Source organism: Malaclemys terrapin, chromosome 11, assembly GCF_027887155.1.
Source record: "Malaclemys terrapin pileata isolate rMalTer1 chromosome 11, rMalTer1.hap1, whole genome shotgun sequence".
NCBI lineage: Eukaryota > Metazoa > Chordata > Testudines > Emydidae > Malaclemys > Malaclemys terrapin.
In genome coordinates this window covers 67742194-67769364 of record NC_071515.1, presented here as the reverse complement: position 1 = coordinate 67769364, position 27171 = coordinate 67742194, and the positions used below count along the sequence as shown (strand labels likewise).

Below are 27171 nucleotides of genomic sequence, written 5' to 3'. Positions count from 1 at the left end.
TCAACAAAAGATTCATCTCGTACCTAACTATGGGCTTAATCCTGCAAGGTGCTCAGTGAACTGACCTTGATCTAGCAAAGAACTTAAGCACATGCTTAACTTTAAGCATGTGAATAATATTACTGGGTAAATATGCTGGCTTTGTTTTAGCAAGGCAATAAAGCACAAAAGTAGTTGAACTGAACTCAATGGAATTATTCATGTGCTTAAAGTTAAACATATGCATTAGCGCTTTACTGGCTAAGGACAAAAGGATTTGGCATCCATACAAATGAGCCCTAAAGCCCTACTCCTATCCTGCATGGATACAGGTCTCCATTTGCATGGAGCTCAGTGCAGGATCAGGGCATTGGTGTGCAAGTTTTATTTTTGCCAGAGCTGGTTAAAAATGTGAAGATTTTTCATGAAAATTTTAGCAAAAAAAATCTTGTCCCTGTTTTTCCTTGAAAAATGTCAACATTTTTTGACTGGTCCCAGCTTCTGCTTATTTTTAATTAATGATACTTTTGCAGGAAATAGTAGAGAATGTGCAAAACGTAACAAAAGATGTTCAGCTCTAAGCATTAATGCATTTTTCCTGCAAGTGTTGGTTGTTTTAGTAACATAAGAATTTCCATACTGGATTACACTGGTGAGACATCTAGTCCGGTACCTGGTCACTGTGGCCCCAGTTCAGGAAAGTGCTCAAGCATGTGCTTAATCCACCCCTATTCAAGAAAACACTTAAGCACATGCTTAAGTTAAGCATTTACTTAAATATTTTCCTAAATAGGGATGCTTGCCTAAATGTGGCCAATACCTGATGCTTCAGAGGATGAGGTAAGAAACGCCCTACTGGACAGTTATGAATAATCAGACAATAAAGAAGTTTCTTCCTCATTTGCCAGAAACACAGGAGTCATATTTATTTTATTTTTGTCCTGTCTAAAGGGAGGGACTATATTTTTATTATGTGTTTGTCCTGCACCTGGTACAATAGGTTCCAGGTCCATGACTAGGTGCTGTGATAATACAAACAATAAAAAATAATACTCCCATTAGCTACATAACCTGTAACATTTAGAAAAAGATTCATTTTGGAAATGAATATTTCTCTTCTATTCCCAAATACAAATATAACATTGTCTGTGTCTCAAAAAGACAAGAAGTTACAATGAATGGTTGAGTTTTCAAAGTAGATTAGGGGATTTAGACATAACTCATTAAAATTAATGGAGGGTATGTTTCTAAGAGCTTTGTCCTCATTGTCTTGGAAAATCTCAGCCAGTGTTCTTAGTGTAGTACTTACCTTGATAGCTATCAATATTGAAATTGGAATTGTCCTTCATTGCGTCTTTTATGAGGTTAGTAACATTTTCAGGGGTTAATTCTGTGGTCACTGTAAACATGTTCCTTACTGTCACACTAGTTCCACTGGTCCCCGCTTTACTCTGTATTTTAGATTTTGCTGAACTTTGTCTGAAAAATAAATATCTAGTGTAATTGTAGAAAGTACCATAAACACCACATTTACTTTAACAACAGATTTTTGTAATCAATCAAACAGGCATATCATAGGCAGCGAGAGCAGATTTGCCCACAGACACATTATACCACTGTGCAGTGCCTCTTGGTTCTCACCCAGCGATAACATCTTGAGGGGGTGAAGATAATTCAGTCTCCACATCCCATTCTTTAGTCTCTGCTCTGCCAACAAGTGAGCCAATGAATGCCAAATGAATTGCAACGGGATTTTATGAAATGGTCATTTGCTCACTAGAAATTAGACTGAGATCACAAATTCACTGAATACTGGTTATTTGCACCAACCTGGATCTCATGTCATCTGGTAACCAAGAGGTTGAAGATGCTCTATCCTACTTAGTAACATCTTGAGGCATCCAGTCCCTGTTGTAATGAGGTTTTCACTCTTAACCCTAATCATTACACTTTCAAGAGCCAGATTTTCAAATAACATGGGTGTACAATTGACCAAGTAATTTTTGCATATTGTGTTAAGTGCATATGTACATGAACAAATAAGTAAAAGGCTGAAGTCAGAGTGGTCCTAAATGTGCCCCAAAACATTTTTCCCTCTTAATGCTGCTGAATACAATAGTAACTTTATTTACTAAGGGCCAGATTCTGATACCTATATTCATGATGAACTGGGTCTTATGCCATGTTTGTCTTACTCCATTGGCTATTATCAGTGGGAATACCCATGGAGTAAAGTGCTACTCAGCATAAGTAAGGTTCTTGGAATCTGGCCCTAAAAATTTACATACCACATCAATACCATATTCTACTCTCATATTTTTGCGAAACTCCCATTGTACTAGAGGGAGTTCTGCTGTGCATCAAGGGGTATGTAGGATATTGTCTCAGCTCACCCTACACACAGGATGAATCTGAAACTTCTGATGTTAAAATGTGTATGTTCCAAAGTGCGCCACATTCCCAAAAGCAAGAAGTCCCCACTGATCTGAAACCTCATTTAGTTGAGTTCATTTCATATTGCTCATCTCATTTGATTAAATGAGGATTGACAGTATATAAGCTGGGGCAAACTAAGAAAGCAATGTGAGCTATGCGTTCTGTGTCTATGCTATGTACACAGAGAGAGATCACACACACACACACACACACACAGAGGAGCTGCTGAACTTACTTTACATTCTCTATTATCGTCTGTTCATAGTCTGTCTCATTTCTGAAAGTTGTGTTGAACTATGAAAGATAAAATGAATTTGGTTTATACCTTTGTAAGACCACAGAACAAAATAGCCAAGGAAAATGTGCGGGGTTCATCTCTCTCAGAGCCAGTTAGGGAAATTAAAGGCCCAGAGCTCCCCAGGCCATGTCCAGGCAAATTCCTATTGACTCCTAAGAGAGGTCGGCCTAAACAACGAATGCCGGAATGGGCCATACAATTATGAGTATAATAATAAATGACCACTACATACAGACACTGTAGCGGGCACCATCCTCCCAGGCTTCACACTTAAAGAGATGCCTCTGTGCACAGATCTTCCTCATCCAGCTTGGACAGAGGGGGAGGGGGACTCAGCCACCCCGGCGGAACCAAAACCCTGTTTTCCCCACGACACTATGGAGGGGCATCCTTGGGCCTCTGATATCCATGGTGAGGAAGCAGATCAGGGACGGAGCCAGGGGGTGGGTTCAGGATGAACATCATTTCCCTCCCTGCCCCCTTGGCAAGCAGTGAATGGTTAGTGGAGTCTGAAGCAGTGGTAACTTTTCTGTGCCTCCACCTCCGCCCCATCCAGCCCCCGACCATGTGCACTGGAGCTTCCCCCCCACCACATAAGGTAGGGGGAGGTTTCCCAGAAGCACTGGATAATGGAGGAATCCTTGGTAGCAAAGGTCCAATGGAGGTTCACAGCTAGAGAGCATGTGCAGGATAGTGAGCCCAGGAGATGTTCCTGTTCCTCCAGCAGATGACAGATATTCATGTGGCTCCAGGAGGTTTAGTGGCTGAGCTTCCTTCTTATGGCAGAAGGATGTGTGTGTGCGGGCACACTCATACACAGATTCCATCCCCCTGGCTGAAGTACCCAGGGGAAATCCCACAATGGGAAACTCATAGTGGCTTCTGTTCCTAGACCTCCTCGCACAGGAGTCTTCTTAGCAGGAGGGGAAGATCTCCCTTCCCTTCACCAATCAGTGCCACGTGGGGCACCAAGAAGCAACTCTTATGATGAGCAAATCTATCATCATAGTCCATTAAAGAACACTAGTATAATCACCCAGTATATCCCACTTCCCCAGGAAAGATGTTCCAAGACTTCATTCAACGTTTATACAACTGCACATGGTGTTTAACATTCCCCTCATTCATACTATTCATCTACTTATGGAACAGAAATTAGGACTCTTATGTAGGTGCCTAAATCCATATTTAGACATCTAAACTTTAAGCACCAATGTCTGAAAATGTTGGCCTTTACTTATGGTCATATGGTAGGAATACTTTTTCCTGTATAAAACTGTAACCCACTTTTACTCTTATGAATGAGAATTACTGTCTCGAACCTGCTGATGATGTTCAAATAAAAAGCAACAGAGGGTCCTGTGGCACCTTTAAGACTAACAGAAGTATTGGAGCATAAGCTTTCGTGGGTAAAAACCTCACTTCTTCAGATGTTCAAATAGTTATCACTGAGTAGGATCATGTTTACTATGATGTACATGTTATTCCAATCAAGGCATGAGGCTTCACAAAAAGTACAGAATTTGTAATAAGAAAATAAATATGTATTCGTCCACCCTCCTTGTAGAAACATTTGAATTTAAAAAAGGGTGCAGATACAGCAGCCCTAGGATACAGGTTCCCAGAGCTTTAAAATTGTACAGATCTGAGGTATACAATAGAGCTGGTCAGAAAATTTCCAGTTGAACGGTTTTCCAGCAGAAAATGCTATTTTGTCAAAAATTTTAAATGTTTTGCAGGAATATGTCGATTTCTATAAAAGTTGCAATGGAAAAAAATGGAGGTGGTGGTGGATTTTTCCCTTCTATCAGCCAAGGGGGTTCCCTCTCCACCTCAGACTTCCTCCTGTCGCCAGTCTGGGGGTTTCTCCCTCCCACTCTCTGCCACCTTAAGTCAGCCAGGAGGAAGGAGCAGTGCAAGGGGACAGATGCCAGCAGCATTGATATGTTCCCAAATGGGAATTTTCCCTTTCATGGGAAATTCTGAAGTTCGACGTTTTGATCCGATTTGGAACAAAACAAAATCTTGCACACTTGGAATTCCCTGTGGGACAGAAATCCCATTTGTTGGCCAGCTCTACTATACAAGGCCAAATCTTGGTTTCTTATCTATGAAAGAAAGGGAACAATACTTCAGGCACAACCTATACTGCCAAACTCAGTTTCTTATCCGCCTCTAGGCCCTTTCTGCACCACCGCCTGCCCCCAGACTGCATTCCCTGCACCAACTCTTATTTAATACCTTGGAGAGGGTTTCCAACCTGCCTTGCTCTTAAAGGGACAGCACTCTGTCATAGGGTCTGTTTGTTTTACATTCTATGGGACTTTTTCATAAGGGAAGCGAGTAAGCAAATTAGGGCAAATTCTGATCTCCGACACGTACGTGCAACTTCCACTGACTTCAGTAGGAATGATGTGTGTACATATCTGAGGGTAGAATTTGGCTGTCATGTAAAGGAGTCTAGACTTACGTAGCATATCCCGTGACAGAGATACGGGAAGGTGTTAGTTACGCTGATCGAGACTCCACTTTGAGGCCCCATATCTTCCTGCACATATCTCATTCCAGGAAGCAGAATCTCAAGATTAAATATATATGGAAAAAAAATTTTAAATGACTCACAAAATCTGTGATATTTCTGTATAAATCCCCATACTCCGGTGTGTTTTCATTTGCCATGCTGTCGGTATATGTTATTTTCAGTGTAAACTGTCCAGGGAATACTTTCCCTAAAAATAAATCAGAGACATTAATTCATTACACTGCATTTGTAATAAACAGGGTTACAATGTTGGGTTATCCATGTTTTAGAGATAGGAAGCAGCTCTACATAGGATCCATATTTGCTAATTTTCTTCTATTGGAGGAGACAGGAAGGGATAAGTATTCATTTAACCAACCCTTATCAACAAAGGGCTAAACCCTGCTATCAGTGGGCACGGAGGGAAGAAAAACTGATGTAGTTCTTCTACCAAAATAATGTTAAACTATGAGTATGGCTAAATGCAAGCAAAAGCAGGATATGTCTAAGTATTATAGCATTTAATGGCATAAGCCAAGATTTTCATAAATGGGTGCCTAGGTGTCGACATGGGATCCCCCAGGGATCAGTTCTGGGTCCGGTTCTATTCAATATTTTCATCAATGAATTAGATAATGGCACAGAGAGTACACTTATAAAGTTTGCAGAGGATACCAAGCTGGGAGCGGTTGAAAATGCTTTGGAGGATAGGATTAAAATGCAAAATGATCTGGATAGTGGATCAAAAGCTAAATATGAGTGAACAGTGTAACACTGTTGCCAAAAAAGCAAACATCCTTCTGGGATGTATTAGCAGGAGTGTTGTAAGCAAGACACAAGAAGTCATTCTTCCGCTCTACTCCGTGCTGATTACTCCTCAGCTGGAGTATTGTGTCCAATTCTGGGCACCACATTTCAGGAAAGATGTGGACAAATTGGAGAAAGTCCAGAGAAGAGCAACAAAAATGATTAACGGTCTAGAAAACATGACCTATGAGGGAAGATTGAAAAAAACTGGGTTTGTTTAATCTGGAGAAGAGAGGACAGAGAGGGAAGAGAAGACTCAGAGGGGACATTTTTCAAGTACATAAAAGGTTGTTACAAGGAGGAGGGAGAAAAATTAACCTTATCCTCCGAGGATAGGACACGAAGCAATGGGCTTAATTTGCAGCAGGGTAGGTTTAGTTTGGACATTAGGAAAAACTTTCCAACTGTCAGGGTGGTTAAGCACTGGAATAAATTGCCTAGGGAGGTTGTGGAATCTCCATCATTGGAAATTTTCAAGAGCAGGTTAGACAAACACCTGTCAGGGATGGTCTAGATAATACTTAGTCCTGCCATGAGTGCAGGGCACTGGATTAGATGACCTCTTGAGGTCCCCTCCAGTCCTATGATTCTATGACATATGGATTTTGGGGCAGATTTTCAAAGGTACAGAGGTGCCCAAAGGTGTCTAATGATTGAACTCATGGGTGTTAGGTGCCTAACCTGCTTGGTGCCAATGTGCACCTCTAGACACCTAAATAACTTTGAAAAGCCGGCCCTTAGGCACCTAAGAGGCCTAATTTCCCCAAATGCTGAGCACCTAGCAGCTCCTATGCAGTCCCACTTCCACAGGACTCGGTGGGTGCTCACCCAGTTGGGAAAATCAGGCCATTTTTTTGGAAGCCTATTTTGGGCACCTGCTTTTTTACAACCTTGCCATAAATATTAGCTTCTACTTACCCCAGGATTTCTGTCTGCTTTTCACACAATTTAATCCACACCCTTAGCGCTGTGGGAGTGCAATTTTTTCTAGTGTGTTTAATCCTTTTGTTTCAATAATGTTTCAGGAGATAAAATAGGTCAACCCAATGGGAACTAGTTGCAGAGTAAAGTACTACTCAGCGTGGGTCAGAGTGGAGGAGACTTGCCCGGACCATGTACATTTTCACTGAGAAAATTAGAATGAGTATAGAAAATGCACCACTGTCTGTGCAGTGGATTCAGAAAACGGATCACCCCCAACTCACCTTCCTGACATCCTAATGTTGTGTAGTAGTATTCGTCCAGGCACTCGCACGTATAACCTGGATGTAGGTTAATACACTTAGCACTGCTACGACATGGTTTATTTGCACAGGGCAGAGGTGCTTCTAAGAGGAAAGATATTGACACAGCTGAACAATGCACTAGACCAGGAGGATGGAAACTTTTAGTTTTCCTCCTATTAAACTATTCATGCCTCAAGAAGATTCAAACACTTAAACATTCTGTATGACGGTAAGCCAAATCCTCAGCTGGTGTAGAATATATATATCTGGAGATATTACCTATCTCATAGAGCTGGAAAGGACCCCAAGAGGTTATCAAGTCCAGTCCAGTCCCCTGCCTTCACTACTGATTTTGCCCCAAAGCCCTAAGTGGCCCCCTCAAGGAGTGAACTCACAACCTTGGATTTAGCAGGCCAATGCTCAAACCACTGAGCTCTCTCTCCACCCCATTGACTTCCATGGAGCTATGCCTGTTTACAGCAGCTGAGGATCTGGCCCAGCATGCAACAGGGAGGCCACAGATGACTCATGATATGCAATCAACTCTAAACCTGAAAGTTTTCCTCTAAGCAAACAAGGCCAAAAAGGACTCATGAGTTGCCCTGGGAAAAATTATTTATTCTCATTGGCTGTACGTACCGTAGGATTTTTTACATTGTGCATCCAGCACCGGAACAGACATTTTACTATCATTTCACTGTCTTATCCTAGTGCTTCTACTGTTGCTAGCACTCGTGGAGCTGCACTGGCCCTAGACAAATGATGCAAAAACTTCTCGTGGAAAACAAGCCTCTTTCATGTCTCACTTTCACTATCAGTACAATGTGGATAAGAGAACCAACTGTATAATAAGACCACATCACAGATATATCAGTTACCTGATGTACGTCTCGAGCTCTGAACATGTAACATGGTATATAATTGGTAGTAGAATATTATCTAGTGATCTCCAAATTCAGACATGCTAGGGGTGTATTTGGAGATCACAAGATAATCTCAAAGTCTTTATTTGTCTCAATCCTAATTGCTATAGGTTAGATCCTTACAGGTGCAGACCACTCAGCTCTGATGCAGCAAAACATATAAACACATGCATAAACTTCAAGCACACGGAGAAGTGATTTGCTGGACTGGGGCCAGAATGCTCAGCAACTTGAAGGAATGAGCCCTTAATGCCTTCTGATGGCCTAAGGCATTTGTTAGAAAGACATATATTTGCTCAGAGTGAAAATAGTTCTTTTTCATTCACTCGTGAAAGATAAAGCTCCCAAACCCATCCAGTCTTTACACAAGCAAAACTCCCATTGAAACTTATAGGAGTTTTGCTAGAATAAGGGAAGAGCAAGTATCTTTGCAGCTTTACTGCTAACCTCACATGTATCCCATTCCTCTTGGTACCCTCCTTACCTGTCGTAGCTGGGGGTGCTGTCGTAACGGGTAGTTCTGAAAAAGATTGAACAATTCTTAAAATGCAAACACCACTGCAACATTCTGGTAAATTTATATAGACACACGACCTGATCCTGCCATTACGTGTCATTGAAGTCCCATGCATTTGTGCACCAAGTTTTGGGCCCACAGTCTATTATATTTCAACTTGCTGGGAGTTGTGAGGTACTTGTCCATTTGCTGTAAACCTTCAACGTGCTAATATGTGACATTTACCCTACAGTACACATTTACATATTGGGTTAAATTGATCCTTGGAGTAAGTCAGTGTAACTCCATTGTGAGAGTGACACCAAATCACACCAATGGGGGTTTAGTCTATTATATTTTTGCGGGGACGGGGAGGAATAATCAAGTATACATGGTAGAGTATGGGAGCAATTTAAAGTTTTACTGGTTTGGAAGATATTTGTTTTCTTTATGTCAGGTAAGTGTCACCTGTTGCCCAGTATAGCCAACCAGGCCCAGATCCTGCAAAGGTTATGCACTTGCTTCACTTTAAGTATATGAATAGTCCCAAATAAATGCAATGGGACTAGTTACATGATTAAAGTTAAGCAAGTGCGTAAGTCTTTGCAGGGCCTTCATTGGTTTCCTGTATTGTCTGTGTTGGTCTTCTCCATGGCAAAGGGAGAGAGGAACACTTTGTGCATAGTCAGTTTCACTGCTTCCTCTCTTGGTTGTGTGGGTCTCACATGGCAATGAGGGAGAGGAAAATGTAATTGTAAAACCCCAGAATTTGGCTGAGGAGCTTAGGGTCTGGTGTAGGACTTGAAACGACTTTGAATTCCTTTTTGTAAATTACTAACTTCCCAGTTAGCAGTGTCCCTTTAATATCACCAGCTACTGAACTGGCTGCTCAGAATTATATTATCATTATTTATTAATTCTAATTATTTCCCCACAGCATCTTGTTTGGGTCAGGTGCTTTTACTCCCCTAAGTGATCAATCCCTCCCATTTCTCCATGCTTACTTGTTGTCACTGGGGGAGCTGTGGAAGAGTTAGTTCCTATGAAAAAAGGAAACAAAATCTTAGAATACAAGGAAATGGTAAATGTATAAACGCCATCGGGTCTGAACTTTGCAAAAGCAAATAGATGACATGGCAATTTTAACTCCTTAGCAACTGGGAGATGTGCTGTCCTTGTCCACTGGTCACATCACTGTTTCAAATGTTACCACGGAAAATAAGTTTAATTCCATATAGGCTGAATATGAAACCACCAGGGTTAATTGGTGGGAACAAAACTAGACTGTCAGCACCAAGGATGAATTCACCCCTGTGCAGGGCATCAGTATGTAGTCTAGGCACCAAGTAAACTCTCTGCTCCAGATTTACAAAGAGTTTAGCTGCCTATAGACGCCTGATGGGATTTTTAAAAATGCTTTTATTTCAATGGGATTTAGGCTCTACACACCTGAAAACCCCACTAGGGGCCTATTTTAGGTACCCAAATACCTTTGATAATCTGGCCCTTACTCCTTCCATTTCTTTCTATCTGGCACAGGAGGGTACAATGATGTAGAAAAGTGATTAAATCAATCTTAAAATGCAAATCCCACTAGAACAGTCTGGCAAATATATGCTGATTTAAGGCTTGATTTTGCTGGCATTGAAGGCCTTGTCTACACAGGGAGTTATTCTGAAATAGCCATCCCTGATTAGCTTCCAGAAAAAGAATGCTTTATTCTGAATAAACTTAATCCACTTGGGAAGCTTAATCCACTTCCCAAGCGGATTAAGCTAATTCAGAATAGGAGCAGCCACACATGGAGTTCATTAGAAACAGATATTCTGCCTTAAATTCATCGCCTGACTTAATCCAAATTAAGCTTCCCTTTGTAGGCAACCCCAAAAGTCGAAGGCAAAACTCCAGTGGGAATGGGTGTTAAAAGTGAGGTTGGAATATAAAATAAAATTATCCAAATGCTACATGAACATTACAAATTCTACCATGGACACTACAAATTAATATACTTTTTAAAGTATATATTATATTCTCTCCAACTGTTGAATTTGAAGGTGTCAAGTGATATTTGCTGAAAGAGGAAAAAAGGAAAAAAAAAAATCTCTAAAGATACAAATTCCATCTGATAGCCACCAACCAGCAAAGAGACATTGTACATTTAAAAATAATATTGGTGTCTTACTCCCCACCCCCACCCTCTTACTATTGTTACATGGAACGCTAACTTGATTGTTTCTGAAAGTGACCAGAAGAGGATACATTGGAATCAGAGTCAGACGGCATGTGATCAAGACTTGTTACTGAATTTGGTCTGATGGTTGGATCGTTAGCTTTCCCAGCCTGGGCCGGGTACTGATGGGGAGTGCGACAAGAACACTGATCCAGTGTTTGATCCTCCAATGAATCGCTCCATAGGTAGACGCTGTCTTGCAGGTGGAGCAGGCCGGGTTCAGGAAAGGCCATAGTACCTGTGATCAAGTCTTGGCCTTGACCAACTTGATCAAAAATGGTTTTCAACAAAAACTAAAGACAGGAACAGTCTTCCTGGATTTGACCACCGCTTATGACACGGTTTGGCGCAGAGGCCTTCTGTGTAAACTCTTTCGAGTTGCCCTGCTTTGGGTGGTTGAAGTTTTAGAGCTCTTCCTCCAAAATCGGCAGTTCAGAGGACATATGGGCACCTGTTGCAGATCCTGGAAATGTCAGATTAACAGTCCTCAAGGTTCAGTTCTTTCACCAATACTGTTCAATGTGTTTATCAATGACTTGCCAGCAACACTCTCGCGCAAGCTTATCTATGCCGAGAACATCTGCGGCAGCTATCGAGCTCAGTCCTTCTCAGAAACTGACCAAGTTCGGAATGATATGAAGCTCACGGCAGACTATTGTAGTACATGGCTCCTGCAGCCAAGCTTTCCCAAGATGGTTTCTATCATATTTCATCTGCATAATGCAAGTCCAAGCCATGAGTTAAATACTTTTTTAAACGGCCAATGCCTGCAGCACTACTCAAACCCGGTTTACCTCGGCGTCATATTGGATAGATCACTGACGTACTGCAACCACTGGAAGACAGCAGCCAAAGTTCGTTGTTAGAACAACTTGCTCAGAAAACTGGCCAGCTCAACCTGGGGTGCAAGCGCCCAGATACTTTGAACCTCAGTCCTTGCCCTCTGCGATTCAACAGCAGAGTAATGCGCTCCTGTCTGGTGTTGCTCGTCTCACACGGGGCTGGTTGATGTAGAGCTTAACAAAGCTATGCACATTGTTACCGGCATTTTATGTGCAACTCCGTTGCTGTGGCTGCCAATACTTAGTAACAAAGCACATTCGCTGTGAGGGGGCTTCCATCATGCTTAGGGTGACCAGATAGCAAGTGTGAAAAATCGGGACAGGGGTGGGAGGTAATAGATGCCTATATAAGAAAAAGCCCCCAAAATCGGGACTGTCCCAATAAAATCAGGACATCTGGTCACCCTAATCATGTTCCTGGCTAAGATCCATGAGAACAGCAACTTGCCATTGTACTCAGGCCTCTTCAACCACGCTCCAGTTCGCCTGTCTTCTAGATGCCCTTTATGGTCTCTTATGCCATATGAGGATGGAATTCGCTTGGTGTGATGAGTCATCAGCAACAACCACCGTCAATCACGTTCTCATCACCAACTGAACCATCCGTCCACCAGGTTTTCACTTGCCATGGCACCTGTGGTCATCCTTGAACTGGTTCCAAACAAGACAGGGCAATTGTGTGGCCAATCTCTTTAAATGGTTTTTTTCTAATGACCCACTATGTAGATGTGGTCAACTTCAGACTATGTCGCATATCCTTGACGATTGCCTGCTGACTTACTTCAACGGGGGCTACTGGCTCTTCACCAGGCTGATGACAATGGTATCAACTGGCTGGGCACACTGCACTTACGCTGATGATGATGATGATGATCAGAGGGGGAAATATAAGTTTTTCTTCAGTTCTTGTTTTGGTTTGTTTGTTCATTTGGGACTGCACTTTGTATACAGTCATTTTCGCTGTTTCATTGGTATAACCAGTAAATGCATCAGTTTCCCCTCTTTGTTTTTGTGTGAGTCTTTCACAGCAATGGGGGAGAGAAAAGATCTAGGAAAACGTGATTGTAAAACCATAAAAACTGTCAGGGGATTCAGGGGCAAGCGTATTTGAAACTATTTTTAATTTATATTTGAAATTGACGATCCGTTATGTAACCAAAACCCTTCTAATATGAACAGCTATTGGTATTAGCTTAGCACAGTTACATTACTGGCACTATTGTTTCTTATCCACAATTAGCATCCCCCAGCCAGCCCTTGGCCCACGGCACCTGGGGCTCCCGTGTTGATTTAAAGGGCCTGGAACTCCGGACGCCACTGCTGTGGTAGCGGCAACAGTGTCCGGAGCCCCAGGCCCTTTTAAATCGCCGGCCCCAGCTGCTCTCTTTGTGCCCCCACCCCCAGCCGTCAGCAAAGGACCATCCTTAAAGCGCTACCACAGCGCTTTAACGTTGCTACCCATTCCCCCGCCCCGTCGGCGGCCCTGCCGGTACGGACCCTACTGGCAGGGCTGCCGACGGGGAGAAGGGACACCGACATTAAAGCGCTTTAATGAATACTTAAAGAACTGCCGTAGCAAAGAACCACCCTTAAAGCGCTGCCACAGCAAAGGGCCATTGCTTTAACGTCGGTGCCCCTTCTCCCCGTCGGCAGCCCTGCCGGTAGGGTCCATACCGGCAGAGCTGCTGACAGGGGAGACAAAAGGGGCAGGGACATTAAAGCGCTTTAATGTGGGCTGGGTATGGGCCAGTGCGGGTTCTTACCGGTACGGAGTACTGGCCTGTACCAGCGCACTTTCACCCCTGCTCTTGGGAGTTCTAACTTTTTAGCAACTGGGGATGTGATGTCCTTGTCGGTTTGTTATGTTAATGTTACCACTGGTAGCGTGCGAATCAAATAACCATATTTTAGACATGGATTACCAAAACCATTGGGGATATCAGCATGAATTAAATCCAGGACTAATGTTAAAATTCACTATCTACTGTGTGGACTCTTCATAATGTGTGTGTGTGTGTGTGTGTGTGTGTATATACACACACATACACACAGTAAAAGCTGTTTTATCCAGCATGTTGGGGGAATAGGGGGTGCTGGTATATGAAAAATGCCGGTTAACTAAGAGGGAGGGCGTTTGGGCGCAGGAGGGGTGCGGGGCTGGAGGTTGGGGCGTGGGATAGGGTGTGGGGTGCGGGTTCTGGGAGGGAGTGCAGGTTTGGGGGTTGGGGTGTGGGACGGGACGGCTCTGCGCACTGCCACCACCCCACCCCAAGTGCTGGCTCTGCAGTGCTCATTGGCCAGGAACTGAAGCCATTGGGAGCTGTGAGAGCGGAGCCAGCAGGCGGAGGCAGTGCACAGAGCTGCCTGCCATGCCTCCACCTAGGAGCAGCTGGGACAGGTCGCCGCTTGCAGGGAGCTGCCCGAGGTGAGCACCCCCGGGATCCAGCAGGTGAGTGAATTTCTGCAAATGTGACCTATAAGATAAGGCACACACAATTAGCAGACACCAGTAAAAAAATTTTGGTTTAAGGGACTTGACCAGCATCACATAAGAACTCTGTGGTAGAGGCAGGGATAGAATTCAATTCTCCAGGAGGCTAATTCAACCATTTTAACCACATGACCATCCTTTCTAATGAGGCCCAAAGAGGCCTGTAAACAAATGTGGGTCCAACAGATAACAGCCTCATTCACTACACAGTCTTGATACTAAGTGCACGTGATGGACCCGCTCTGGGAATGTGAGGCCAAGGTCTTATGGAAAAAATATTAGTGATCATGTAACAAAGACAGTATTGTAATGCATATGCACAAGAGGGCCACATCATAAACTTGTTAGCTTCAGTAGCTACAAGATGGCAATAACTGAGAAAGATTGGAGGAAAAACCTGTTTTTCTTTCTTTAGACAGTTTGTTTCCTTTTTCATCTGACAACACTTTGTGACTAGTCTGTGTCAGTGTTTCCCCTGTAGAGCCAGGCAATTCTATGTAGGGGTGTCCCACTGCTAGAGGGTGATGGAAAGAGAGGACCTGAAGCTTCTTTTAAACAACTTTTTTTAAACTGACAAAAGTTCAAATTGACAGTGTCCCTTTAATAACATCAGCTACTCTGTTGGTGCCACACAATTAAATCATTGTCAGTATTATTCATGATTTACAATTATTTTCTATAGCAAAATATTTTTGATGGTGATTTTAAGTTTCATACTTGTCAATCAGTTCCATTCCAACCACTTACCTGTCGAAGTTGTGAGTATTTGGGTAGTGGCATTTACTGTAAGAGAAGGGACTGGGACAAAACTGCGTGCCAGTAATACATTTTAATGTTTTTAGAAGGTCTCTTTCTAGAAGTCTATAATATATAACTAAACTACTGTTGTACGTAAAGTAAATAAGGTTTTTAAAATGTTTAAGAAGCTTAATTTAAAATTAAATTAAAACACAGAGCCCCCTGGACCGGTGGCCAGGACTCAGGCAGTGCGAGTGCCACTGAAAATCAGCTCATTTGTCACCTTCGGCGCACATGCCATAGGTTGCCTACCCCTGTCCTAGTAAATATATATTGACATCAGACCTGACCCTAACTCAGAGAATGGCCAAGAAACTTTTAAATTCCTTGCAAATGGAAGATGTGCCGTTATTGTCCATTGGTTATGATAACATCCCAAATATTAACATATACATTAAATGTTACCATGTTAGAGTAAGATATATTTATTGAAACCTCTAGGGGGCATCAGAGGGAACAAACCCTGGGATTGTCAGCACCATGGGTTCAGCAGAAGGTACAGCAGCTTGGCAGACCCCAAAAAGCCGTAGCCTCCTTGCAGATCATGTTAGTACCCCATGATGAGTCGATCAATAATAATGATTTTTCTTCCGCACCATAGCTGTGCATGACGCTATGAAACATGAGATATATTGCTCCTCACTTCACTCCTATTCTTCTGTTTACTTGACATAGCTGTGACATATTTGCAAAAAGACTTTAACAGAGAGGTTAGAGGGAAAAAAACTATTTTTTTCTCTTTAGTCGGTTTCTTTACTTTGGGTATTTGATAACACTTTGTGTTAGCCTGTGTCAGTGGTTCCCCTGTAGAGTGAGACAATCAGTTCCACCCCCATTCTTTGTATGGGTGTCCCACTGCTAAAGGGTGACGAAAACGGAGGACCTGAAAGCTTCCTTTAAACACCATTTAGAAACTGACTAAATTCCAAATTGACATCAGCTACTCCGTTGAGTCTTCACAATTAAATCATGGTCATTATCAGTTATATTTTAGAATTCTTTTCTGTAGCAAAATATTATTGATTGTGATTTTAAGATTCATACTTATCAATTAGTTCCATTCCTCCTTCTTACCTAGTGTAGTTGTGGGTGCCGGGGTACTGGTGGTTGCCGTAGTATTGGTGGTTGCCGTGGTATCGGTGGTTGCTGGGGTAGTTCTACTTTCTGTAAAATAAGAAACAAATATTTAAAAGCAAGCAACGCTATGGCATCCTAGTAGATATATATAGACATCAGACCTGACCTAACTCAGAGAACTGCCATGGAAGTTTTAACTTCCTTGCAAATGAAAGATATGCTGTTCTTGCCATTTTTATGTCAATGTGCCAAATATTAATATATACATTAAATGTTATCACATTGTACTCCTGGGGGCAACTCTGCATCCTAAAATTAATAATTCTGAGCACAATTTTTAAATTCTGCAAATTTTGTTTCTCAAAATAACGCTACACAATCACACCAGTTTCAACTATTTTGGTAATTTATTTCAAAATACCTGCCAGCAAGTATGTCTGTAACAATACACATGCACACAAAAATTCCCTCAGGAGTAGAGAGTTAAAGAAACCCTCTGACAACCCTGTTCCTGTTTCTCTGATCCCCCCACTACAAACACCCCCGAGCCCAGCCATGCCTCCCCCTCCCCAACCTAGACATCCGCCCCCTTCCTCCCTCCGAGCCCAGCCATGCCTCCCCCAGCTTACACATCCACCCTCTTCCTCCCCCAGAGCCCAGGGATCCAGAGGGAGAAACAGCCTGATGCTTGATCCCAGGCTTGCACAGAGTTTCCTGTGCACAGCCCTCTCCTTCCATCAGAGCATGCTGGGAACTGCAGCTGCCTGGAACCCTCTAGTTCCCTCCCCCGCCCCCCAGCAGTGTCTTCTATGTGTGAGTTGGGCTCTGCCAGGTTCAGTAGCCCCTTGTGGCGACTAGCAGCATTGCAGCCCATTTCTGTGGAGGAAAGGAAATTCTGCACCAATGTTAATTTCTGCAAAATTCTGCATTGCGTAGTGGCACAGAATTCCCCCAGGAGTAACGTTAGGATAAGGTATATTCATTGAAACCACTAGGGGGCATCAGAGGGAACAAACCCTGGGATTGTCAGCACCATGTGTTCAGCAGAAGGTACAACAGCTTGGCAGACTCCAAAGGGCCTTAGCCTCCTTGCAGATTATGCTAGTGCCCCACCATGAGTTGATCAGTAATAATAATTTTTCTTCAACACCATAGCTGTGCCTGATGCTTTGAAACATCAGGTATATCACTCCCCACTCCACTCCTATTCCTTCTGCTTACCTGACATAGCTGTGAAAACTACAGCAGAACCTTCTACCAAAGAGCTAAATGCATGACATCTCTGGAGATCAGCTCTGATTATTACATACGTAATATCCCAGGCAAGTAACCAATGGGAGTTAGAACTCCCTAAAAAGTGAGAGATGGGATGTTCCTGTCTATTTGTTAGGCTTATGTTCCAAGTGTAAACAGTTAAAGTACCTGTGACCAGGTTTGTGGACAGTATGTTTATCAAAACCACAAGGGAGATTCAGCAGGAACAAAATCCTGCTCCTATAGCACCAGAGATGAAATCCACCAGGTACTGTGTTGACTTACCACAGTGATATTATCACAATGATTCTTTTCCACAGAACCATATTTGTGCCTGGTGTTTTATGCCTTTGACATTTTTATTCCTTCCGCTTAGCGGAAGGTGTGGTGGAGATACCTCCAATGTATGATTTCTGCCACCTTTTAATAGAAACCACATAACCACAGTCCAGTAAACATATACTGACCCAGGGACCCCTTCAACAGACATACATAGAAATAAATATCAGTATTATTAAAGGAACCTCCACCAGCCTAAAAATCTTGCTCAGGGCTGACAAACATGTTACCTGCTATAGTTACAAGATGGCTACAAATGAAAGACTAGAACAGGGAGAAATGTTTTCTCTGTTTAGTTTATTTATACCATATAATTGACAGCACCATGTATATAATTAGTGTCACTATTTCGCCTGAATAAATAGTTTCTCCTTCTGTTTATATGGGTCTCACACAACTATAGGGTGAGGAAAACACAGGAAACAGAATTTTAACTGCACAGAATTTGGCCAGGTGGCTCAGGGACTTATGTAGGTACTGAATTTACTGTAAAGTCATGGTTTTAATTGACTGGATTTCAAGTGGGTAATGTGCTCAGCAAATGTAATGGCTATTCACCATTATATCATCAACAGTTGTATGTACCATTATTTTTCAACACCCAAGTTTTCTAGCGCCACATGTTTAAATAAAACTCATGATTTTAAAAAAGAATTTCCATCTACTTAAAACATGCTTCTATGTGAAAAAACTTGTTACGTGCTTTATTTGCAAAATGGCTTTAACAGAGAGATTAGAGGGAAAAAACTATTTTTCTCCATTTAGTCGGTTTCTTTACTTTGGGCAGTTGATATTGCATTATGTCTAGCCTGTGTCAGTGGTTCCCCTCTAGAATCAGACAATCAGTTCCATCCCCATTCTTTGTATGGGTGTCCCACTGCTAGAGGGTGACGAAAATGGAGGACCTGAAAGCTTCCTTTAAACACCATTTATAAACTTACTAAATTCCAAATTGACATCAGCTACTCCGTTGAGTCTTCACAATTAAATCATGGTCATTATCAGTTATATTTTAGAATTCTTTTCTGTAGCAAAATATTATTGATTGTGATTTTAAGATTCATACTTATCAATTAGTTCCATTCCTCCCTCTTACCTAGTATAGTTGTGGGTGCCGGGGTACTGGTGGTTGCCGTGGTATTGGTGGTTGCCGTGGTATCGGTGGTTGCTGGGGTAGTTGTACTTTCTGTAAAATAAGAAACAAATATTTAAATGCAAGCAACGCTATGGCATCCTAGTAGATATATATAGACATCAGACCTGACCTAACTCAGAGAACTGCCATGGAAGTTTTAACTTCCTTGCAAATGGAAGATATGCTGTTCTTGCCATTTTTATGGCAATGTGCCAAATATTAATATATACATTAAATGTTATCACATTGTACTCCTGGGGGCAACTCTGCATCCTAAAATTAATAATTCTGAGCACAATTTTTAAATTCTGCAAATTTTGTTTCTCAAAATAACGCTACACAATCACACCAGTTTCAACTATTTTGGTAATTTATTTCAAAATACCTGCCAGCAAGTATGTCTGTAACAATACACACACACACAAAAATTCCCCCAGGAGTAGAGAGTTAAAGAAACCCTCTGACAACCCTGTTCCTGTTTCTCTGATCCCCCCACAACAAACACCCCCGAGCCCAGCCATGCCTCCCCCTCCCCAACCTAGACATCCGCCCCCTTCCTCCCTCCGAGCCCAGCCATGCCTCCCCCAGCTTACACATCCACCCTCTTCCTCCCCCAGAGCCCAGGGATCCAGAGGGAGAAACAGCCTGATGCTTGATCCCAGGCTTGCACAGAGTTTCCTGTGCACAGCCCTCTCCTTCCATCAGAGCATGCTGGGAACTGCAGCTGCCTGGAACCCTCTAGTTCCCTCCCCCGCCCCCCAGCAGTGTCTTCTATGTGTGAGTTGGGCTCTGCCGGGTTCAGTAGCCCCTTGTGGCGACTAGCAGCATTGCAGCCCATTTCTGTGGAGGAAAGGAAATTCTGCACCAATGTTAATTTCTGCAAAATTCTGCATTGCGTAGTGGCACAGAATTCCCCCAGGAGTAACGTTAGGATAAGGTATATTCATTGAAACCACTAGGGGGCATCAGAGGGAACAAACCCTGGGATTGTCAGCACCATGTGTTCAGCAGAAGGTACAACAGCTTGGCAGACTCCAAAGGGCCGTAGCCTCCTTGCAGATCATGCTAGTGCCCCACCATGAGTTGATCAGTAATAATAATTTTTCTTCAACACCATAGCTGTGCCTGATGCTTTGAAACATCAGGTATATCACTCCCCACTCCACTCCTATTCCTTCTGCTTACCTGACATAGCTGTGAAAACTACAGCAGAACCTTCTACCAAAGAGCTAAATGCATGACATCTCTGGAGATCAGCTCTGATTATTACATACGTAATATCCCAGGCAAGTAACCAATGGGAGTTAGAACTCCCTAAAAAGTGAGAGATGGGATGTTCCTGTCTATTTGTTAGGCTTATGTTCCAAGTGTAAACAGTTAAAGTACCTGTGACCAGGTTTGTGGACAGTATGTTTATCAAAACCACAAGGGAGATTCAGCAGGAACAAAATCCTGCTCCTATAGCACCAGAGATGAAATCCACCAGGTACGGTGTTGACTTACCACAGTGATATTATCACAATGATTCTTTTCCACAGAACCATATTTGTGCCTGGTGTTTTATGCCTTTGACATTTTTATTCCTTCCGCTTAGCTCTTGCAACAGCAGAAGTTATGGTGGAGATACCTCCAATGTGTGATTTCTGTCACCTTTTAATAGAAACCACATAACCACAGTCCAGTAAACATATACTGACCCAGGGACCCCTTCAACAGACATACATAGAAATAAATATCAGTATTATTAAAGGAACCTCCACCAGCCTAAAAATCTTGCTCATGGCTGACAAACATGTTACCTGCTATAGTTACAAGATGGCTACAAATGAAAGACTAGAACAGGGAGAAATGTTTTCTCTGTTTATTTTATTTATACCATATAATGGGGACAGCACCATGTATATAATCAGTGTCACTATTTCCCCTGAATAAATAGTTTCTCCTTCTGTTTATATGGGTCTCACACTACTATAGGGTGAGGAAAACATAGGAAACACAATTTTAACTGCACAGAATTTGGCCAGGTGGCTCAGGGACTTATGTAGGTACTGAATTTACTGTAAAGTCGTGGTTTTAATTGACTGGATTTCAAGTGGGTAATGTGCTCAGCAAATGTAATGGCTATTCACCATTATATCATCAGCAGTTGTACGTGTTATTTACTATTATTTTTCAACACCCAAGTTTTCTAGCGCCACATGTTTAAATAAAACTCTGGATTTTTAAAAAGAACTTCCATCTACTTAAAACACGCTTCTATGTGAAAAAACTTGTTATGTGCTTTATTTGCAAAATGGCTTTAACAGAGAGATTAGGGGGAAAAAAACTATTTTTCTCCATTTAGTCAGTTTCTTTACTTTGGGCATTTGATAACACTTTGTGTTAGCCTGTGTCAGTGGTTCCCCTGTAGAGTCAGACAATCAGTTCCATCCCCATTCTTTGTATGGGTGTCCCACTGCTAGAGGGTGACGAAAACGGAGGACCTGAAAGCTTCCTTTAAACACCATTTAGAAACTGACTAAATTCCAAATTGATAGCAGCTACTCTGTTGAGTCTTCACAATTAAATCATCGTCATTATCAGTTATATTTTACAATTCTTTTCTGTAGCAAAATAGTTTTGATTGTGATTTTAAGATTCATACTTATCAATTAGTTCCATTCCTCCCGCTTACCTAGTGTAGTTGTGGGTGCCGGGGTACTGGTGGTTGCCGGGGTACTGGTGGTTGCCGGGGTACTGGTGGTTGCTGGGGCAGTTGTACTTTCTGTAAAATAAGAAACAAATATTTAAATGCAAGCAACCCTATGGCATCCTAGTAAATATATATAGACATCAGACCTGACCTAACTCAGAGAACTGCCATGAAAGTTTTAACTTCCTTGCAAATGGAAGATGTGCTGTTCTTGCCATTTTTGATGGCAATGTGCCAAATATTAATATATACATGAAATGTTATCACATTGTACTTACTAAATTTGAAATTGACATCAGCTACTCTGTTGAGTCTTCACAATTAAATTATCGTCATTATCAGTTATATTTTAGAATTCTTTTCTTAGCAAAATATTATTGATTGTGATTTTAAGATTCATACTTATCAATCGGTTCCATTCCTCCCACTTACCTAGCGTAGTTGTGAGTGCCGTGGTAGTGCTGGATTCCGTGGAAGTGGTACTTACTGTAAAATAAGGAACAAATCTTTAAATTCAAGCAACCCTATGACATCATAGTAAATATATATAGACATCAGACCTGACCTAACTCAGAGAACTGTCAAGAAATTTTTAACTTCCTTGCAAATGGAAGATGTGCTGTTCTTGTCCGTTTGATATGGTAATGTCCCACATATTAACATATACATTGAATGACACCACGTTATACTCCTGGGGGCATTCTGCACTAAAAATTAAAAATTCTGCATCCAAAAGTTAAAAATTCTGCACACAATATTTTAAAATTCTGCAAAATTTGTTTGTCAAAATAACACTGCCTAAACCTACTTCATGCAACTGTACTAGTTGCAGCTGACGAACCAAAGAAAACCAATATCCACATCACTAGAACCTTAGGACAAGATATATTTATTGAAACCACTAGGGGGCATCAGAGGGGACAAACCCTGAGATTGTCAGCGCCATGTGGTCAGCAGACAGCATCCGCTGCAGCAGCTTGGCACCCCCCAAAGGGCAGTAGCCTCCTTGGAGCTGCAGCTGATGAACCAAAGAAAACAAATATCCACAGCACTACAGCGTGGTAAATGTCTGACATCTATGGACATCGACTCTGATCATAACTTGGGCAAATAGCGCATGGGAGTTTTAACTTCCTAGCAACTGGGAGATGTGATGTTCTAGCCCTATTATTATGCCTAGACTCCAAAAGGTAAAAGGTATTGTTAGGACACATTTATCTAAATCCTTAGGGGGCATCCGTGGGAACAGCACCTGAGACCTTCAAAACCAAAGGTGAAGTTCACCAGCTACTCCACCATTTTATGACTACAACAAAGAAATATATGATTTATTATTCATTACTCTTTGTCTACACCATATCTGTTCCTGAGGCTTTTAAGCCTCAGACTGAGCAATCTCTTGTATGCCTACCACTGACTTCGTAGCTGGGGAAAATGCGGTAGTGGTATTTCCAATAAGAGAGTAAATGACCTGACAATTCAAACCTCAATTTGACAGAGAAAAATATAATTTAGATGTAGACTAAGGGTCTGATCCTTACTCAGGAAAAAATCACCCATGGGAATTTGAACTTCTGAGCAATGGGACGTGATTTTTTTAGTTTGTTATGTGAATGTTAATATTGTACATAAATGGATCTGTGCTTTGGAATAACATTTACCAAAATCACCATTCAAACCCAGAGGGGACATTAAATGTTACCACGTTAGGATAAGATATATTTGGTGCCCCAAATTAGTTGATCAATAATAATTATTTTTCTTCAGCACCATAGCTGTGCCTGATGCTTTGAAGCATCAGGTATATCACTCCCCACTCCACTCCTATTCCTTCTGCTTACCTGACATAGCTGTGAAAGCTGCAGCAGAACCTCCTACCAAAGCGCTAAATACATGACATCTCTGCAGATCAGCTCTGATTATTACATAGGTAAGTCACTTGTGGGAGTTTTAAACTTCCCAACCACTGGGAAGTGTGATGCCCTTGTCCATTTATTATGCGTATGTAACAGATATTAACATCTAAAAATATATGTAACTATAGATTGAAATATTTACTCTAAGTTTCCCCCCCCACAAAAAAAAAAAACAAAGAAAAGAAATATCCACATCACTAGAACTGTCTGGTAAATGCAGATCATCAATGGACATCGGCTCTGATCATTACTCGGCAAATAGCTCATGGGAGTTTTAACTTCCTAGCAATTGAGAGAGATGTGATGTTCCAGCCCATTTGTTATGCTTAGACTCCAAAAGGTAACATGTCAATTAATTGTAATTAGCTATTGGTAGCACATATTTATCTAAATCCTCAGGAGGCAACCATGGGAAAACCACTTGGGACCTTCAAAACCAAGGGTGAAATTCACCAGCTACTCCACAGTTTTAGTAATCCAACTAATAAATACAGTATTTGTCTACAACACCATATTTGTGCCTGGTGCTTTTAAATCTCATAGCGAGCAATCTCTTCTGTGCCTACTGCTGACTTTTGTAGCTGGGAAAAGTGCAGTAGTGGTATTTCCTTTAACAGATTAAATGATCCCAAAACTCAACCCTCAGTTTGACAGTCTAATTAAAATATAACTTATATATAGATGTCAGGTTTGATCCTCACTCAGGGAAAAGTCACCATGAGAATTTTAACTTCTGAGCAATGGGTCACATGAGTTTCTTGGCTCTTTTTTACATTAAAGTTAACTTTTAACATAAATCTATCTATGCGTTGGTATAACACTGATCAAATCTATCATTGGTACCTAGAGACAAAAACCCAGAACATGAAGCACCACCAGCTATTTGCTGGCTCTTCACCATTAGGTTTGTAAGTTCATTGGGGCTTAAATAGTCCTTTTTTTTTGGTCTGTACAGCGCTTAGCACTGTAGGATCATGGTCCATGACTGGGGCTCCAAAGTCTACTTCAACAGAAATAAATAAATAAATAAATATTACCAAGAGATGAGTGTTATTTATTAGCAATCATTGTTTTTCACCTATAAAAATAAATATCCTGCTCCAACCTAAAGAATCTTTCTTATGGCTGTGAAACATGTTACCTGCAATATTTACAAGATAGCTGCATGACTAAAGCAGAGGAAAATGTTCTCTGTTTAGTTGATTTACTCCACATATTTGACAGCACCATGTGTATAGTCAGTTTCACTATTTCCCCGGCATAAACAGTTTCTCCTTTTGTTTATATGGGTCTCACACTACTATAGGGTGAGGAAAACAGGAAACACAATTTAAACGCCACATAATTTAGAGGAAAAAAACCTATTTTTCTCTGTTTAGTCAGTTTCTTTACTTCGGGCAGTTGATATCACTTTGTGTCTAGTCTGTGTCCCTGGTTCCCCTGTAGAGTCAGACAATCAATTCCATCCCCATTCTTTGTATGTGTGTCCCACTCCTTGAGCGTGATGAAAACAGAAGACCTCAATCTTCCTTTAAACACATTATATAAACTGACTAAATTTCAAATTGACATCAGCTACTCTGTTGGGTCTTCACAATTAAATCATCAGCAGTATTTTATTATTTACAATTATTTTCTATAGCAAAATATTTTTGATGGTGATTTTAAGATTCATACTCATCAATCAGTTCCATTCCTCCTGCTTACCTGGCGCAGTTGAGGTGACTTGGGTATTTACAACAAAAGAAGAAACAAATTTTTAAATACAAGCCACGCTATGACATCCTAGTAAGTATATATTGACATCAGGCCTGGCGCAAACTCAGAAAACTGCCATGAAAGTTTTAACTTTCTTGCAAATGGAAGATGTGCTGTTCTTGCCGTTTGTTATGGTAATGTCCCAACTATTAACATATACATTAAATGTTATCACCTTGTACTCCTGGGGGCAACTCTGCATCCTAAAATTAATAATTCTGAGCACAATTTTTAAATTCTGCAAATGTTATTTGTCAAAATAGCACTACATAGTCATGCCAGTTTCAATTTTTTGGTAATTTATTTCAAAATACCTGCCAGCAAGTATGTCTGTAAAAATACAGACACACACACAAATTCTCACAGGAGTAGAGAGTTAAAGAAACCCTCTGACAACCCAGTTCCTGTTTCTCTGATCCCCCAACCACCAACACCCCCGAGCAGGGCCGGTTCCAGGGTTTTGGCTGCCCCAAGGAGCCAAAAAAAAAAAAAAAAGAAGCCGCGATCGTGATCTGCGGCGGCAATTCGGCGGAAGATCCTTCGCTCTGAGCGGGAATGAGGGACCGTCCGCCGAATTGCCGCCGAATAGCTGGACCTGACGCCCCTCTCTGGAGTGGCTGCTGCAAGCACCTGATTGCCAAGCTGGTGCCTGGAGCCGGCCCTGCCCCCGAGCCCAGCCATGCCTCCCCCCAGCCTAGACATCCATATCCTTCCGCCCCCAGAGCCCAGCGATCCAGAGGGAGAAACAGCCTGATGCTTGGTCCCAGGCTTGCATGGAGTTTCCTGTACACTGCCCTCTCCTTCCCTCAGGGCATGCTGAGAACTGCAGCTGCCTGGAATCCTCTAGTTCCCTCCTGCACCCCCCAGCACTGTCTTCTATGTGTGAACTGGGCTCTGCCGGGTTCAGTAGCCCCTTGTGGTGGCTAGCAGCATTGCAGCCCATTTCTGTGGGGGAAAGGAAATTCTGCGCCAACGTTAATTTCTGCAAAATTCTGCATTGCGCAGTGGCACAGAATTCCCCCAGGAGTAACGTTAGGATAAGATATATTTATTGAAACCACTAGGGGGCATCAGAGGGAACAAACCCTGGGATTGTCAGCGCCATGTGGTCAGCAGCAGCTTGGCACCCCCCAAAGGGCTGTTGCCTCCTTGGAGTTGCAGCTGATGAACCAAAGAAAACAAATATCCACAGCACTACAAGAGCGTGGTAAATGTATGAGATCTATGGACATCGTCTCTGATCATAACTTGGGCAAATAGCTCATGGGAGTTTTAATTTCCTAGCAACTGGGAGATGTGATGTTCTAGTCCAATTATTATGCTTAGGCTCCAAAAGGTAACAGGTATTGTTAGAACAAATTTATCTAAATCCTAAGGGGGTATCCATGGGAACAGCACCTGGAACCTTCAGAACCAAGGGTGAAATTCACCAGCTACTCCACGATTTTATGAATACAACTAATAAATATATTATTTATTAGTCATTACTATTTGTCTGCATCATATTTGTGCTTGGTGCTTTTAAGTCTCAGAGGGAGCAAACTCTACTATGCCTCCTCAATTGTAAAACTCAACTTGACAATCTGATTAAAACATAACCTATATATAGACCTCAGGTCTGATCCTTACTCAGGGAAAAATCACCCATGGGAATTTTAACTTCTGAGCAATGGGACATGTGATTTCCTTAGCTCTTTGTTATGTTAAAGTTAACTTTTTACATAAATGTATCTATGCTTTGGTATAACATTATCAAAGCCACCATTGGGACCCAGAGAGAAAAATCTAGAACATGAAGCACCCAGGATGAAATTCACCAGCTATTTGCTGGATCTTCACCATTGGGGTTGTAAGTTTTTGGGGGCTCGGATGGTCTTTTTGTTCCATCTGTACAGCGCCTAGCACTGCAGGATCATGGTCCATGACTGAGGCTTCAAAGTCTACCACAACACT

General features: G+C 41.9%; 1 protein-coding gene across 2 annotated transcripts in view; it reads right to left on the bottom strand.

The window, feature by feature from the left end:
* The window catches only part of MUC13 (mucin 13, cell surface associated), a 45162-nt gene that overhangs the window by 12388 nt on the left and 5603 nt on the right, over nt 1–27171 (bottom strand). Inside the window, exons 2-11 of one of the 2 annotated variants that reach the window (XM_054044173.1) lie at nt 21977–22030; nt 21527–21616; nt 18814–18903; nt 16122–16211; nt 9691–9726; nt 8675–8710; nt 7247–7369; nt 5336–5442; nt 2651–2709; nt 1289–1458 (exon numbers count right to left, since the gene is read on the bottom strand). In XM_054044173.1, coding sequence (XP_053900148.1) covers nt 1289–1458; nt 2651–2709; nt 5336–5442; nt 7247–7369; nt 8675–8710; nt 9691–9726; nt 16122–16211; nt 18814–18903; nt 21527–21616; nt 21977–22030 — 855 coding nt within the window. The remainder of the gene's footprint in view (nt 1–1288; nt 1459–2650; nt 2710–5335; nt 5443–7246; nt 7370–8674; nt 8711–9690; nt 9727–16121; nt 16212–18813; nt 18904–21526; nt 21617–21976; nt 22031–27171) is intronic. The other variant, XM_054044174.1, reaches the window with a different exon arrangement.